The sequence below is a fragment of the Podarcis liolepis genome (genome assembly GCF_965112155.1).
Source record: "Podarcis liolepis genome assembly, chromosome: 10".
Taxonomy (NCBI): Eukaryota; Metazoa; Chordata; class Lepidosauria; order Squamata; family Lacertidae; genus Podarcis; species Podarcis liolepis.
The window spans coordinates 18593839-18609438 of NC_139562.1; the positions used below are offsets into that span (position 1 = coordinate 18593839).

At 42.3% G+C, this 15600-nt stretch overlaps 1 protein-coding gene and 1 long non-coding RNA gene across 3 annotated transcripts in view; one reads left to right on the forward strand and one right to left on the reverse strand.

The window, feature by feature from the left end:
- Positions 1-15600, forward strand: part of CACNA2D4 (calcium voltage-gated channel auxiliary subunit alpha2delta 4) — a 165971-nt gene that overhangs the window by 40845 nt on the left and 109526 nt on the right. Inside the window, 6 exon segments of the mRNA XM_083461820.1 lie at positions 923-1000; positions 2622-2702; positions 5471-5545; positions 7406-7492; positions 9144-9215; positions 14681-14742. Coding sequence (XP_083317946.1) covers positions 923-1000; positions 2622-2702; positions 5471-5545; positions 7406-7492; positions 9144-9215; positions 14681-14742 — 455 coding nt within the window.
- LOC310687144 overlaps positions 12205-15600 on the reverse strand; it is a 34310-nt gene continuing 30914 nt past the window's right edge. For both annotated transcript variants that reach the window (XR_014516264.1, XR_014516265.1), the window contains one exon: positions 12205-14286. This is a non-coding gene — a long non-coding RNA (uncharacterized lncRNA). The remainder of the gene's footprint in view (positions 14287-15600) is intronic.

Sequence of the window (15600 nt, forward strand, 5' to 3'; positions counted from 1 at the left end):
CATACATATATACACCCACCCACCCACACCCATACATACCCACCCACCCATATACCCACACATACCATGTACTGCAGCATGTTTAAACTATGCTTATTTCTGCTGCATAATTTTTCCAAAATAAATGTCAGCCAAATGATTAAAAAATTCCAGCATTTGGTTTGTCTGGCTGCTGTTTTGATTGGTTGGCTCTCAAGGACCCCCATGCTGTGAAATGGTGATAATAGACCACTTCTTGACTTTGCTAAAGGGGAACAGCTGTACCAGGCCAAATGGGTTGCTTCTCCTGAGAATAGATACCACGTGTGTGTCTGTGTTTTATTTGTGATGTCTATGTTTAGTGTTTTATACTATAATCATTTCATGCACACACACCCTACATTATCTGTTTCAACCTTCCAATTATCCAAATTCACTGTCTTCTGTATAGTGCCATGTCAGTTTATCCTTGTGCGATCGCCATTCCCGTTTATCTGAGGTCCTGGTAAATGTCTCACCTTTGGGTAGGCCCTCTGTGCTCTGCTTCTCTCCCCTGGTTTCCATGTATCCCCATGGTGTCACCTGCATTAATTTATCTATGTCTTTTTAGAATACATTGTATATATTGTTCATGCACCTATGATTATCATGTGCTTTGGCTATATCTTTGTGCCTCAGGCGATGCCATGTTAACCTGGACATGCATAAGCATCGTCACTAGTAAATATTATATTCCACTGTTTTGGATACTCCCTGCCATCTTTGATAAGGCACCTTTTTCACCCTCCTCTAAATGGACCATTTTTCTAACATCCCTTAGGCATTTTTTTTAAGGGTGCTTTTCAGTACACTTTTTCTGCTGCATTTCCAGTGGTGGCTGGTTCCCCTTATGCTCTTACTGCTGTCCCACTTGCTAATATGCTGCTTGTTTTCTATCTGATAGCTCTTTTCATCTCAAGCCCAAAGCCTCTTGCTCATGACAACGGTGGCTATGCCAGTTTTCAGCAAGAAGAATGAAACGGTAAGCATGATGCTCTCAGGGAGATACTTCTCAGTGTGAAAGCAGAGAGAAGGCTAATGCAGTGGCAGATCTTCATAATATGCCGTCCTGTGTGAGGCTATTTGTTGCCCTTCCGGCACTGGCTTAAGCTGAGCTTTGGGAAGGAGGCATGAGGCTCTGGTGGGGTGCTGGAGCCCTTCTATCTCCTTCCAAAAGCTCAGTAAGCGCTTGCCTGGCTTTGGGAAGGTGGTAGGAGCACCTCATTACTGAAGCCAGGCAAGCCCTTACTAGGCTTTGAGAAGACACCCTCCTTGGGTGTGCACCTGGTGCGACTGAACAGCTCGAACTACCCTGAATTCACCTTTGGCTAATGTTGTGATTTGCAAAAGTGAAACTATATAAAGGATAAGTAAGCCTTCTGACTCTCTTGGACCAGCGGGCACATTCTGAATTTTGAGAAAGTACAAGGAGCACCAGTCACAAAATGGCTGCCACAGGGTATGTGTTGGTAGGTGGATCTTGGACTTATTGTGTTAAAAAAAGTGGAACCAACAAACCTGAAGTCTGCTGTCCCGTGCTCTAGAAGACTTCTGTTATCCAGGGCAGATGGTACAATGTGGAGAGCAATGTCTTCTTCCTCACTTTAGCAGAATAGGATTTTCTTACAGTGTATGTTGGACTTACATATGGGTAAGTGGGCCCAGGATTACACTGCAATGCTGCAATTCTATGTACGCTTACCTAGGACTATGCCACATAGAACAGTGGAACTTAAGTCTAAGTAAACAAGCACAGGGCTTGTGCTGTCAGTAAAATAAATAAGTATCTGTTCTAATATGGGGACCAGAAAGATATTTGCTACAGGATGTTTCAATGGTTGCTACCATGACTTTTTAAATTGACTAGATACATTCATGGAGGATAGGCCTGTTATTTGATATTAGTCTTGACAGCCAAGAATGAAATCTCATTGTTCAGAGGCAGTATAACTCTGACTAGTTGATCAACAATGAGATGGCTATTCCCTTTTTTGCTTGTTCTCAGGGGTATTGCACTGGTGCACTAAACTCTGTCCATTGACCAGCAGTCTTGATGGTTAAGAGAACAGAAATCTAAAAATCAAAACAAATGAGAAGTTGGATGGAAACAAATTTTCTTTGCTGGAAATGGGCGAGGGAGGAAGCAACAAAGCTATATAGGTAACTTAGGAGATTGCTATATACCTTGTCAGACTATTTGCCCATCTAGTATTGTCTAATTTGACTGGTTGCAACTGTCCAGGGTCTTGGACAGAGAGGTATTTCCCATTACCTGATGCCTGATCTTTCTGAGTGAAGATGCCAAGTATTGAACCTGGGACCTTAAATATTGAACCTGAGACCTTATGCATGTGTAGTACCACTGAGCTGTTGTTCCTGCTGCATTTGTAACTCTCATCCACCTGGTCTTCTGCATTATACCATAGGGAGTTTACTGGTTAATCCAGTCTGCCCTTCCTTGTTTCATCACCACGGTCTGTATGCTTTGTCACACAAATGAACAGCAACTATGCAAGACCAGATGGTGGGATGGGGGAAATGATAATTAACCCAAGGAGAATGGAGTAGCATGTTGTCAATTTTAATTTCTTCTTATTTTACAGAGATCTCATGGCATTCTCCTGGGTGTGGTAGGCTCAGATGTTCCTTTGAGAGAACTCCTTAAGCTGGCTCCACGATACAAGGTAAGAATCAAGCTAATACAGTCCAGCTGTTGTCACACAGTTTTGGCAATCTCAGAAGAATGTCCTGATATTGATAACAAAGCCACCCTACGGAGTACTGCATCTGTTCACAGGCAGCGCTGCCACAAGTTGTTGAGACGGTCACTAGTTTAGATAGATTAGGAAAATTCATGGAGATTAACTCTGTCAAAAGCTATTAGCTGTTACAAGTAGGACCTGCAACAAAATGTTTTAGTTGGAGTGTTCCTTTTTGCTGTTCCTGTCAGTTAGTGATGATTTGATAATTCACCATTCCATACTTTCTCCCACCCATTTCTCTCTTTCCACCCCAACAATCAATCAACATTCCAGGCCACTGAGCACATTCAGTCTTCACTAGATTGCATTTGTTGTTTTGCGGGAATAGAATCAATGTTAAGTTATTTTCTAAAATTTTTTTTACTTCTGCAGACCTTGGGGTTACCCTAATCCTGATGAAACCTCCCTCTTATGCATTGACTATTCCATTTTTGCTACATAAGGACCAACACTTGGAGAACTGAAAGTGCTGTTGGTATTGTTATGAAATTGGGGTGGTCAAGATGGCCTCTTGGAGCACCTTCCAACTTAGTGATTCTAAGTTGTAGATTCCCCTAGACATATCTGGTATCGATTCCCCGAGGCATATCTGGACAGAGATTTGGACTTATGAATAGTTATGGAAAAACTGCTGAGCACCCAGCAACTATTCTGGGTCCCTTCTCCTCTAAAGAATGCAGTGATCCAGGTCTGTATTGGAAGAAAGAGCAGACAGTGTCAGGCTGAGAGCAAGTCACACTCTTTTCACTCCCCTGCTTCCCTGAAATCTAATTGCAGAGCAGTGAGCTTTTGGAACATCAGTTGGGGTGCTTAAGTTTTGAATCTCCATCGTTGCTTGACATGTATATTTGTAAATAAATGCAGAAAGTACAGAATGCCATATGTCCCCTGTAACCTCTGTCCAAAAGAAGCCCAAACCAGATACATGGTAGAACTTGTGGAAATTCTTAACTAAGAACTAAGAACTGGGTTGCACATAATTTGTTGTTGGCACCTGGCTGTCTCAAGAGGCAATAGAGTGCACCTCCAGGGGTTAAGTCAAATTGCTGCATTATCAGCACCGAAGTGACCTCCCTAGGAGGGCATAATAGTACATAAATGGAACCTCTGTGCACAGAGACAATATAACCCTGAATCCAAGGACTAAGAGCTAGCAATGGATAGTTCATGCCTTGCTTAAAGGTAAAGGGACCCCTGACCAATAGGTCCAGTCGTGGCCGACTCTGGGGTTGCGGTGCTCATCTCGCTTTATTGGCCGAGGGAGCCAGCGTACAGCTTCCGAGTCATGTGGCCAGCATGACTAAGCCGCTTCTGGTGAACCAGAGCAGCGCACAGAAACAGTGTTTACCTTCCCACCGGAGCGGTACCTATTTATCTACTTGCACTTTGAAGTGTTTTTGAACTGCTAGGTTGGCAGGAGCAGGGACTGAGCAACGGGAGCTCACCCCGTCACAGGGATTCGAACCACCGACCTTCTGATCAGCAAGTCCTAGGCTCTGTGGTTTAAACCACAGCGCCACCCGCGTCCCTGTATGTCTTGCTTAAGAGCTCCTTAATGATATCTGACTGGTCATTGTTGGAAACAGACTGCTGGGCTACATGGACTTTCATCTGATTCTTAAAGGCAGTTCTTCCATTCTTAGGTTACACTATTCTGGGAACACTAAATAACTGAATGAGGGACCTGGTAGGAAATGTAGGTAGTTAGTAACTTAAATCCTTTTCAGTAAAATAAGGATAAGTAGCGACCTTCTTTCCTGTTCCCTGCCACCATTTATAGCAGGGGTGTGAAACCTGTGGTCTTTGGTTTAATATCATGTAGCAAGGAAGGGGGAAAAGAGATGGCAGAGGCAAAGAGAGAAGAAAGGGAATGCCTGTCCCTGTCTGGCCCCATCCACTACTGGTATCTGGCCACTAACAGATTACTTCTTAGGGAACGTGGCCCTCTACAGAGAAAATGTTCCCTGCTCCTATTTTATAGTACGGAAAGTCTGCAACTATCAGATGAAAATATCAGTTCTGTATCTAAAGACATTTTTTAAGGGCTTGGTTTGTGTGTCAGTCTAAATGTGCACAACTCCTGTGTAATTGAAGTAGAAAATATGGTGCAACCCCAGAGATTCGTTTGTGCATGAATATGTGAGTGAGTGCATACTTGCATGTACCTGATACTTCATCACACTCTTTTGACATATTGTAAGAACATTAAAGTATTTGGGGACTGAAACAGGATATGATTGAATTGCCAGGTGAAATTTAATGCATTCAGTTCTGTTTATGGTTCCCTGGAGGACCATAGCTTAGCAGCAGAGCACATGTTTTGCATGCAGATTCAGTTCCTGGCACCCTCCAGTTTCTTTGAAAAACAAAAACAAAAGCAGGTTGTGCGTGATGCGGAACACACCTGCCTGAGACTGCAGAGAGCCACTGCCAGTAAGCCTAGATAACATTGGGCTACATGAACAGATAACCTGACCGGGTGCAAGGCACCTTCCCATGTTCCTAATCGATGCATTTTCAAATTTTGTCTGGTTCCATTACTTTCACTGTCAGTTCATCAATATTATCCATGCATTTCTTCAGTTAAAGGCCTTGGATGTTGTCATGCATAAATACTTCACTCATGCCGATACTGCATCAGGGACTTGGATGTTAATGAAGTTAATTGTTATCATACTTTTGGTTTAAAGCTGGGTGTCCATGGATACGCCTTTCTGAACACGAACAATGGCTACATTTTGTCTCACCCAGACCTCCGGCCATTGGTAAGTGACCCAGAAACACCAAGACCTGGTTCACGTGATCCAGTGCAGTGTGATATCATCCCAAACACACCATTCTTAGCTTTGGGACTACTGTGCTACAACTATCATTCCTTGCTATCTCTTGCTATCACGTTTGGAACATGAGAGTGGTGGCTGTCCATTCAAATAAAAGTAACTGCACAAGATGGCATGTTTACAATGGGGAGGAAAAAAATCTTATCTCCCATCACTAGTGATGTCATGAGTACCAGCCAGTGGGTACCCATGAACACATAGCCACATTCCACACTGCATTCATAATTATTTTATTTTGAAGCTCTGTACCCTGCCTTTCATTCCAATGGTTCTCGAGGCATCTTGCAACAGGTTGTAATAATAATAATAATAATAATAATAATAATAATAATAATAATAATAATTTTTTTTATCATTTATACCCCGCCCATCTGGCTGGGTTTCCCCAGCCACTCTGGGCAGCTCCAACAAGAATATTAAACAGAATAAAACTTCAGACATTAAAAATGTCCCCAAACAGGGCTGCCTTGAGATGTCTTCTAAAAGTCAGATAGTTGTTTATTTCCTTGACATCTGGTGGGAGGGCATTCCACAGGGCGGGCGCCACCACCAAGAAGGCCCTCTACCTGGTTCCCTGTAACCTCACTTCTCACAGTGAGGGCACTGCCAGGAGGTGGTTACTACTACTAATAATAATTTAATAGGACAACCTCAAACTCATACACACAAACACCAAAGCTCAGTTCTCTGACTGATCAGTGAGACCAAATTATGCTTCCTTCCTGCTCTGAAACCTCAGGGCAACTAGCAATTTGGGTCAAGCATTCTTTTTGTCAAGGAGGGGAGGAAGCAATCTTCCTGCAACTGCTCCTTCTCTGGGCAGTAAATGGGGCCAGATAGGGATGGACAGGTCAGTCTGTTTCTGGACCATGTCAGTTTTACATGTGTTCATTTACAGTAAGCCCACAACTTACACAGGGCTTACATTCTGGAGATTGTGCCTAAAGTCAAAATTGTGTATAGTCAAAATACATAGTGTTCAATCCCACAGAGGGTGGGGTTGCCAAAGTCATTTTCCCCAGAACCTTGCCCCCCCCCCCCCCGCAACCAGTGTAAAGCTGAATGTGCACAAGTTAAATGTGCATAAATTGTGGGCTTACTGTATAAGTCTGTTGAACATCATATTATTATTATTATTATTATTATTATTATTACTGCAGAGTTTCACATTTTTTGATATCTAATTTAGCTCAAAATACACATTTGTATATGCATTTCAACCTAAAAGAGTCCATATTTTAATATGCATTTTGGAGAGGGGAGGGGAGACAATAGTTATATTGCAAAATTTGTAGATGTGCAAAAACTGAAGTGCTGTTGTCTGTATTAGCCTGGGAATTGCAAAGCAGGCTAGTTCTTTACAAATGTGAAACAAATGAAGTCCTTCCAAGTCCTTGAACTTCTTACCTGGCAAGAAGGTACTTCCTTTCTGCTTTTTAGCCTTAAGGGTAATGGCTGCATTCTATTCGACGAGAGTTGCAGCTTAGGGTTGTGGGGTTGTGTGTGTTGTGGTTTGAATGATGGGCAAAGGTGACTTTCCCAAAAGATACGGGCTAGATGGAAGAAAAATGCCTGGGTTCTTCACACCAACTGAACGACCATTCCTTGTGCAAAAATAAATGTGCTTGGATATACTTTAGGGAATAGAGACATGTGCCTAATTATCTATTATCTAATCACCTAGCAGAAATACACCTTTTCTCTAAAACTGAAAAGAGTATATTTCAGGGTTGTTAAGCAGCAGAGCAATGCAGGAATGCTTTCTGTCTCACTTCTCAACTGCAGTATAAAGAAGGGAAGAAGCTAAAGCCCAAACCAAACTACAACAGTGTTGATCTTTCTGAGGTGGAATGGGAAGACGTGGATGAAACTGTAAGTATCTAAACTGGGATTTCAGAGCATCCTCACCCAGCTCCCACCAAAGTGGGTTCTTAGCAGGTCACAATAAAACTACTGGGGAAGGCTATAGCTGAGGGGTAGGGCATCTGAATTGCAGGCAGAAGGTTCAATACCTGGCATCTCCAGGTAGGCCTGGGAATCTTCCCAGTAAGACCACTGAAGAGCTGCTTGCAATCAATGTAGACAATACTGAGCTTGTTGCACCAATGGTCTGACTTGGTATAAGGCGGCTTCTTATGCTCCTATGTTCACAATGCCTTTGGAAAAAGGAAACCCTTTGCAGTGCGTTAGAAGAAAACAAAAGATTGGGCCAGGTGAGCCCATTGCAGGGGCTGTAGGGTGGGGTGATTCCATCGCTGTGGTGCACAACAACTAAAAGGCCAGGTTTCTTTTAGTCACTAGACTAAGGGCTTCTCCACACTTACTTTCCTCTGCTGTTTCCAGACACAGTTTGCACTTTAAAGATCCATGTCCAAGCACCCTTTATTTGCTCAGGAGTTTTCCCAGCGAAAACCCGCTCTTTAAAGCTCAATTGGAGCAAATGGCAATCTGCAGAAAACCCAAACTGATGTTTGATCCGATTGAGCCCTAAAGAGTAGGTTTCTGCAGGGAAAGCTCTGGAGCAAAAAAACCCCAATGCTTGGGCATGGAGCTTTAAAGTGTGGACCTATTCCTGGAAAGAGCGGGAATGTTCTCTCTAGGGAAGTTTGCCGGATGCCTTCATTATACACCTTTAGGCACCAGGAAAAAGCGTTCCTTTTTAACCAGGCCTTTGTTTGATTTGATTGACATCCTATGCCCTTTTAAAATGTTTTTTTGGGGGGGGGAGTTATTGGGTTGTTGTTTTTGTTTTGATTATATATTTTGTGGTTTTATATTTTGATATTGTTCTGTGAACTGCCCTGAGACCTCCAGGTATAGAGCGGTATATTAATTCTAATTCTAATAATAATAATGATGATGATGATGTGTGGATAACCTCTGAAAGTGGTAGCATGCAAAGGATACCTGAAAAGATCCGAAATTGAGATTTAGTTCATATCTTAGTGTATTTGAGTATATAGTCTTGAGAATAAGCCAGGCCAAAGTCCTTTACATGGGTTAGAAGTTGGGTCCCTGGCCTCTCCAGTAAAAGAATATATTCGCTTGGTGTTAGATTGCCACCCACATTCAGAATAGAGATTTCTGGGCTAGGTAGATCAATAGTCTTGATCTATAATAAGGTACTCATGTTAAAATGTGTGATCAGAGGAGTTCTTTTGGCAAAAAAGTACATCAAGGCTTGTGTCCCCTTGCTGCCCTTTACCTGTTCACAGCAGACAGCAGTGCACTTGGGAAACACAACTGCTTCTTAAAGTATGAATCAGCCCTGATGGATACAGATCCCATGCTTAATTGAAGTAATCAGATGTTGTAAAGTGATAATTGCACCCCAGGATGACTGTGATCAATGAAATTATCTCATCCTAACCTGCTGTCCGCTATGCTTAGCTAAAGATGTGCTTCTAAAAGGGGGAGAAAAGAAAAGCTTATGTCAAAGGCTCCTGCCTATTGCAGGCCACTTTAAAGCAAATGACCGCAATCCTGTCTGGAGGCACTAATTCAAATCTGTTCCCTTCTGCAGCTACGAACAGCAATGATCAATGGGGAAACAGGTGACCTCTCAATGGATGTGAAGGTGCCTGTAGATAAAGGGGTGAGTATATAATTTCTTGTTTTGGTACCCTGCATTTGGAACAATTGCACAGAATTAAAGCAAATTCACATAAAATCATAAATGTAGCAATAAATGTACAGTTCAAAACAAGATTTTTTAAATAAATAAATAAATAAATAAAAGTCACACATTTAAACTCTTTTTTTAAAAAATCCCTGAAGATTTACCTAAAATGAATCCTATAGCCACAGTCTTTACCAACCAACCAAAATGTTACTGAGCAAGTTCTCCAGAAGTTAGTGGAATAAAGAAGAATTGGGAGCAAATAAGATTGCATTATGCTCCCAGGGTTACTGGGACAAAGAAGCAACAATGGCTGTTTTTGAAAAGTCATGTGTCCCAGTCTACCCTGACATGTTGCTATGCACATCCAAAGGAGATCTGTCAGGGCCTATGTCTTCAAGCTTCTATGTAACATGTCCTTCAATCACTACACAATATTATGCAGTTTGATTTCTTTTGACTCTGTAGCTCTGCATCACTTACATTAATTTCAAAATTTGCTAATGATAAATTTACCATGGCCCTCCTTCTGTTTTCTGCCTCACAAAGGACCTGCATAACATTATCACCCCAGGGAAATGGAAGCCATAAGAGGAAACCATATTCTGCTCCAGTGCAGGGCAGTCAAACTAAGTGAACTTTTGAGGGTGTTTCCAGCTTTACATTACTTTACTAATTAACATAATTTTGTTCTTTGCAAGACTTCTTTCAAATCCTGCTTAGGATTATTCAGGAGGCAGAACCACAGTTTTTTGTGAAATTGAATCATTTCTTGCAAATTTGTATTGCTGTAGTTATTTGTCATGAAGCTCCCCGGGTGCAATACAATGTTTCATTTCTAATTGCCTTATGACATTTTGAAGGAACCTAATTAGTTATCCCTTACCTACCATCATGTCTTTTCCTGTTATTGCTCCTTGGAGTTTTCTGTCTTATTATGGATTTTGTTTTGAATATTTTTTTTCAGCGGCCTGCATGTTTCTTTCGCCCTTTTCTGCCCATTTTAACCTTGAGATAGACAATAGTTGTGGGACTTGCTTATTTCTTAATAAACTGTAATTTACATTACTTAGCATGATTATACTCAATTATTTGTTGTTGTTTAGTCGTTTAGTCGTATCCGACTCTTCATGACCCCATGGACCAGAGCACGCCAGGCACTTCAGTCTTCCACTGTCTCCCGCAGTTTGGTCAAACTCATGCTGGTAGCTTCGAGAACACTATCCAACCATCTCGTCCTCTGTCATCCCCTTCTCCTTGTGCCCTACATCTTTCCCAACATCAGGGTCTTTTCCAGGGAGTCTTCTCTTCTCATGAGGTGGCCAAAGTATTGGAGCCTCAGCTTCACGATCTGTCCTTCCAGTGAGCACTCAGGGCTGATTTCCTTCAGAATGGATAGGTTGGAACTTCTTGCAGTCCAGGGGACTCTCAAGAGTCTCCTCCAGCGCCATAATTCAAAAGCATCAATTCTTCGGCGATCAGCCTTCTTTATGGTCCAGTTTTCACTTCCATACATCACTACAGACGCATAAATACAGAACATTATAATTCACGAGAGCCGCTGCCAGTCAGTGTCAAAAATATTGAGCTGATGTTATAGAATCCTAGAATTGCAGAGTTGGAAGGGACCCCAAGGGTCATCTACTCCAACCCCCTGCAGATGACAGATGGCCATCCTACCTCTACTTAAAATCTCCAATGAAGGAGAGTCCACAACCTCCCCAGGGAATCTGTTCCACTGTCTAATAGCTCTTACTGTCAGAAATACATTTAGTCGGAATCTCCTTTCTTTTAACTAGAAGCCATTGGTTTGAGTCCTTCCCTCCGGAACAGGAAAAATCAAGTTTGCTCCATCTTCTATGTGACAGCCCTTTAAATATTTGAAGATGGCTGTCATACCTCCTCTCAGTCTCCTCATATCCAGGCCAAACATACCCACTTCCCTCAATTGTTCCTCATCAGGCTTGGTTTCCAGACCCTTTGTCATCTTGGATGCCATCCTCTGCACACATTCCAACTTGTCAGTATCCTTCTTAAATTGTGGCGCCCAGAATTGTACATAATATTCCAGGTGTGGTCTGACCAAGACAGAATAGAGTGGTAGTACTATTACTTCCCTTAATCTGGGTGCCACAACAATGATGAACAACAACGGAAGGCAAGAGGTTGGTGGGTGCGTCACACAGGGCACTGCTGGAATTTAAGGGCCCAGTGTCCACCACTGCCATACACATGCTTTTTTGCCGGGTGTGTGTGCCCTACTGCCGCCTCTGGTTAAACCTCTTGACAGAACATTTCTCCCCAGATTAATATGCTTATGACCTGAGATCTGCTGTGGAGGTAGTCCATACATTAACCATTGTTTAGGATACCTTCACCTCTCCTGAAAGCCAGGTGCAGTGGTTAAAGTGTCAGACCAGGACCTGGGAGACCAGGGTTCAAATCCTCACTCAGCCACGAAGCTCACTGGATGACCTTGGGCCAGTTAGTGTCTCTCAGCCTAACCTTCCTCACAGGGTTGTTGTGGGGATTAAATGAGGAGGAGGAAGAGCAATGTATGCCACCTTGAGCTCATTGGGGGGAAATGGTGGGATATAAATGTAATAATAATAATAATAATAATAATAGACCAATTGTCTTTACCCAGTTTTACTAGCCTTTTTATAGCTCCTATACATTTTTCTTATGCAGGTTGGCAATGCAAATCTTTCAGCTCTTTTGGATCATCCATAAATTCAATTAGTTAACTGTATATTTTTCTCCTTCTCTCAGAGCACAGTGAAAAAGCATTTTAAAGGTTAGCAAAGAAAGGTCCCATGGGAGCTCCTTATTCCATGCCTTTTCTCACCTTCTTCCTTTTCCACACACACACACACACACACACACACACATTAACTTCAGCCTTTGCTTGCCCTTGTTCTGCGCTCACAGACTTTCAGTTGACTTTCAAGTTACACAAAATAGCTCACTTATCCCTTAACGTTTATTAATTAAATATTGGAATTGAGATTGCAAGACTCCTTTGTGTAAATCTATGTGCATGATATAGAGTTCATGTACTTTACCAGTTAACATCCACACTCAGACAAAAACAACAGGGAAAAGGAAACTGGCAGAGTGGGGGAAATCTGATGAAATCAAGTTTTATCCGTTTCTTTCATAGGCACCCCTGCACTGTATCATGTCCTGCTATAGTCGAGAGTGTCTTGTCACTTTTTGTGTCTGGCAGAAGAGTTACTCAGAAATGCTTAAAAAATAAATCTTTTATTACTTTCTCCCCCCCCCCCTAAAATAAAACTGCAGTATAGTTTTCTCTCAGCAATTCAAATGGATATTTCTTAATACAAAATGCTTAATAGTGCCTATTTTTATCAAAGTCATTTTTCATTTTCTCCCATTTCCCTACTTTTTTTTTACTGTTTTCTCTTACTTTAAATATAATGACTTCTCTCTCTGTCCTATTTTATCTTTGCAATAACCTTGTGAGGTAGGAGACTATGCTAAGAAATACTGGCCTGAACACAGTGAACACACAAGGCAGCCCCTTTTGTGAAAGGAAGGCACTTCCACTTTCATAAAGGGTGCATGTCTCATTTTGGGATTCACCCTCACCCGGAACACATACATATCCCACACTATGCCAGAGGAATTACCAAGTAGCTTTTCAGGAGCTGGAGCGGGTTGCAGGAATGAGGTGGGAAAGCCCTGTTACAATCCTGACATCTACTACACTTCACAAGTGTATCCTAATGTGTAATGATTCTTGCCTGGTTTTAGTGGACTAGAATTTGTCCTTGTTATGCTTATGGGTGGCTGAACACTTTTATTATTCTTATGCTTTATTTCTGTTAATGGATTTTAAGTGTTTGATAAGTTCTGTATGTTAATATTTTGTAAGTCACTGTGAGGCATTTTGTAAAAAGTGATGGACCAATAAGTTTTTATGGCAAGGTAGGAATCCCAGAGTAAAATATTAAAAGTGACCCAAATGCAATAAAAGGAATGAGAATCGGACACACAGAGGGAAGCCTTGAATCTTTCACAGTTATAAGTTGAGGTGGGCATCTTTCTTCCCCTGCCCTGCAGGCTGAACATAGGGAAGCCACCTGATTCTGGGCAGCCAACACACAAACCTTCAGGGCTGTTGGGCTGTCCATGCTTGGCCAGTTAATGAAGTCAGCCAAGATATTTTTGAAATGCTCAGCTGGCAGCCAGCAATCTATCTTTGTGATGCATGGACAGTTCTGCCTCGATCCCCCTCGATGCCTGCTGTCATTGTGCCAGATGGATTTCCAGTACACTGAGGATTAGTGCTTAACGGGCAGGAGGAGGGGCAATGGTGGAGAGAGAGACAGTCTCATGTGACTGCAGTGATAGTGGAAGTGAGCTACAAGGACAGAGACTCTGATCCTGCTGCTCTGCTACCTTCTCTCCCATGTCTCCAATCCCTTTGGTAACTCCATCTAGCCCATCTGTTGAGTTATGGCAGGTCTGGCACAGATAAGGCTCTTTGCAGGGTTTTGCAACACTTGAGGTGTACTGAAGCAGGGCTGGAGCAATCTGCCCATTGATTTTGCTGTTGCTAGTCTTTGCATTCTAATCCTCTGTGCCTCCAGCACATATTGTGTCGCTAGTGTGCACCTGCAAGAGAAGTCTGAGCAAGCTGGCAACAGGTTTGAGACCTCACTGTCACAGATAATCTTACTTGGAAAGGGCCAACAACCTGCGAGTTAGCAAAGGGGCAAGCATTTGATGCAGGGCTGCTTAACTGGAGGTCTGAGGGCTTCCCATGGCAGTTGGTGTGGATGCCTCTGATCCTGGAGCAAGGTTATATTCATCAGAGTCACTGCTGCAATGAGATCTACTGGAAGGATTCTGCTTCTCTCCCAAAGTAGATCTTAAGTCTCATGACCTAAACTGTCACAATCCCTTCAATGTACTTTATTTTTTTCTGTTCTGAATCTTCCAACTTTCAGCAATTCTAGTGTTGTGACAGTGGGAGAAGTGCTTCTCAGATGCTACCTGCTGCGACCTGTTGGTGCATCACCTAAAAAAAAGTGAAATATTTTTGTGTTTTTCTTCAATACTATTCAGTTGTTGTTGTTTTTCAATTCAGGTATACCAAATTAATTAATCACTTCTAATCCATATGACTTGACTTTTCTTTAACCTGGGGGTTGTCCTTGTCTTGAGATTCTTTAATGCATGTATGGAGTGACTCCTGTCTGGTGTTCCAAAAAAACAACACCCAAGAAAATAATCCTGCTTCTAAATTCCTCCAATAAGAAGATAACACTCTTTAGGTGACGGAGCAGGACCTTTGGAGAGATCCTGACTACCCTTGTTGAAATGCAGCCGCTATTTGGACATGACCAGTGGTCACATTTAAGAGACAAAACTACACTTCTGGTTGTGATTTCTCTCTCTCTCTTCTTTTCCAGAAACGGGTTCTCTTCCTCACTAATGACTATTTCTTTACTGATATCAGCGGCACACCCTTTAGGTGAGTGGGCTGGTCCCTTAGAGCAAGGGTTGGAAACATGTGGCTTTCCAGATGTTGCTGCACTGCAACTCCCACTGTCCCTGACCGCTGGGTATACCCATGGGGGTTGATCCAACCACATCTGGAGGGTCTCCAGTTTCCCACCTCTGATTTATACTAATTTAATAACTTTAAAAAGTGGCTACAACTTACCTCTGCACCTCTGGAATAAAAGAAAAAGGCATCTAAAATGCAGCACTTGATAGCTGAGTGGACTTCATCTACAGCACATCTCATTTTAATAAGCATTGTCCATGTTTATATGGGCTAGGAGGTGGGAGACATCTGCACAGTCAGACCACTTGCCTTGGCTCACTTGTGGAGACATCTAGATTGCTTTTAATTAAGTACACAGTAGTCTCAATAGTGAGGTTAATCTGAGGAAGACCTACTTTAGGACCAAATTACATTTTCAGATATATCATGTACTATAGCCCTTCCTGGACTATACCAAATATAGGTGGAAGATAACATGCTCTCCCTGTATTTAAAATGAAAGCCTAGGCCTCAGAGAGAAGAACACTTCATATATTTCAATGAACAGCAGGACTTTGATAAAGGAGAACATAAATACATACATCCAACTCTGATTGCAGTCAAACTGGCATCATCCACACACCAGAGGGAGGCAGCTGCAGGCTTGGGGAAACCATCAAAGTTTGGAGAAGTACAAAACATATATTTCTGTAAGCATTAAGGACTGGGAAATAGCTCAGTGAAGAGTGGGTGTGACCAGTGGCCACAAAATACTAACTGACCTAAGGTGGGGAGTAGGGATGGAAAACTGGGTAGGTTATGAAATAGAGTATCCTGGAAATG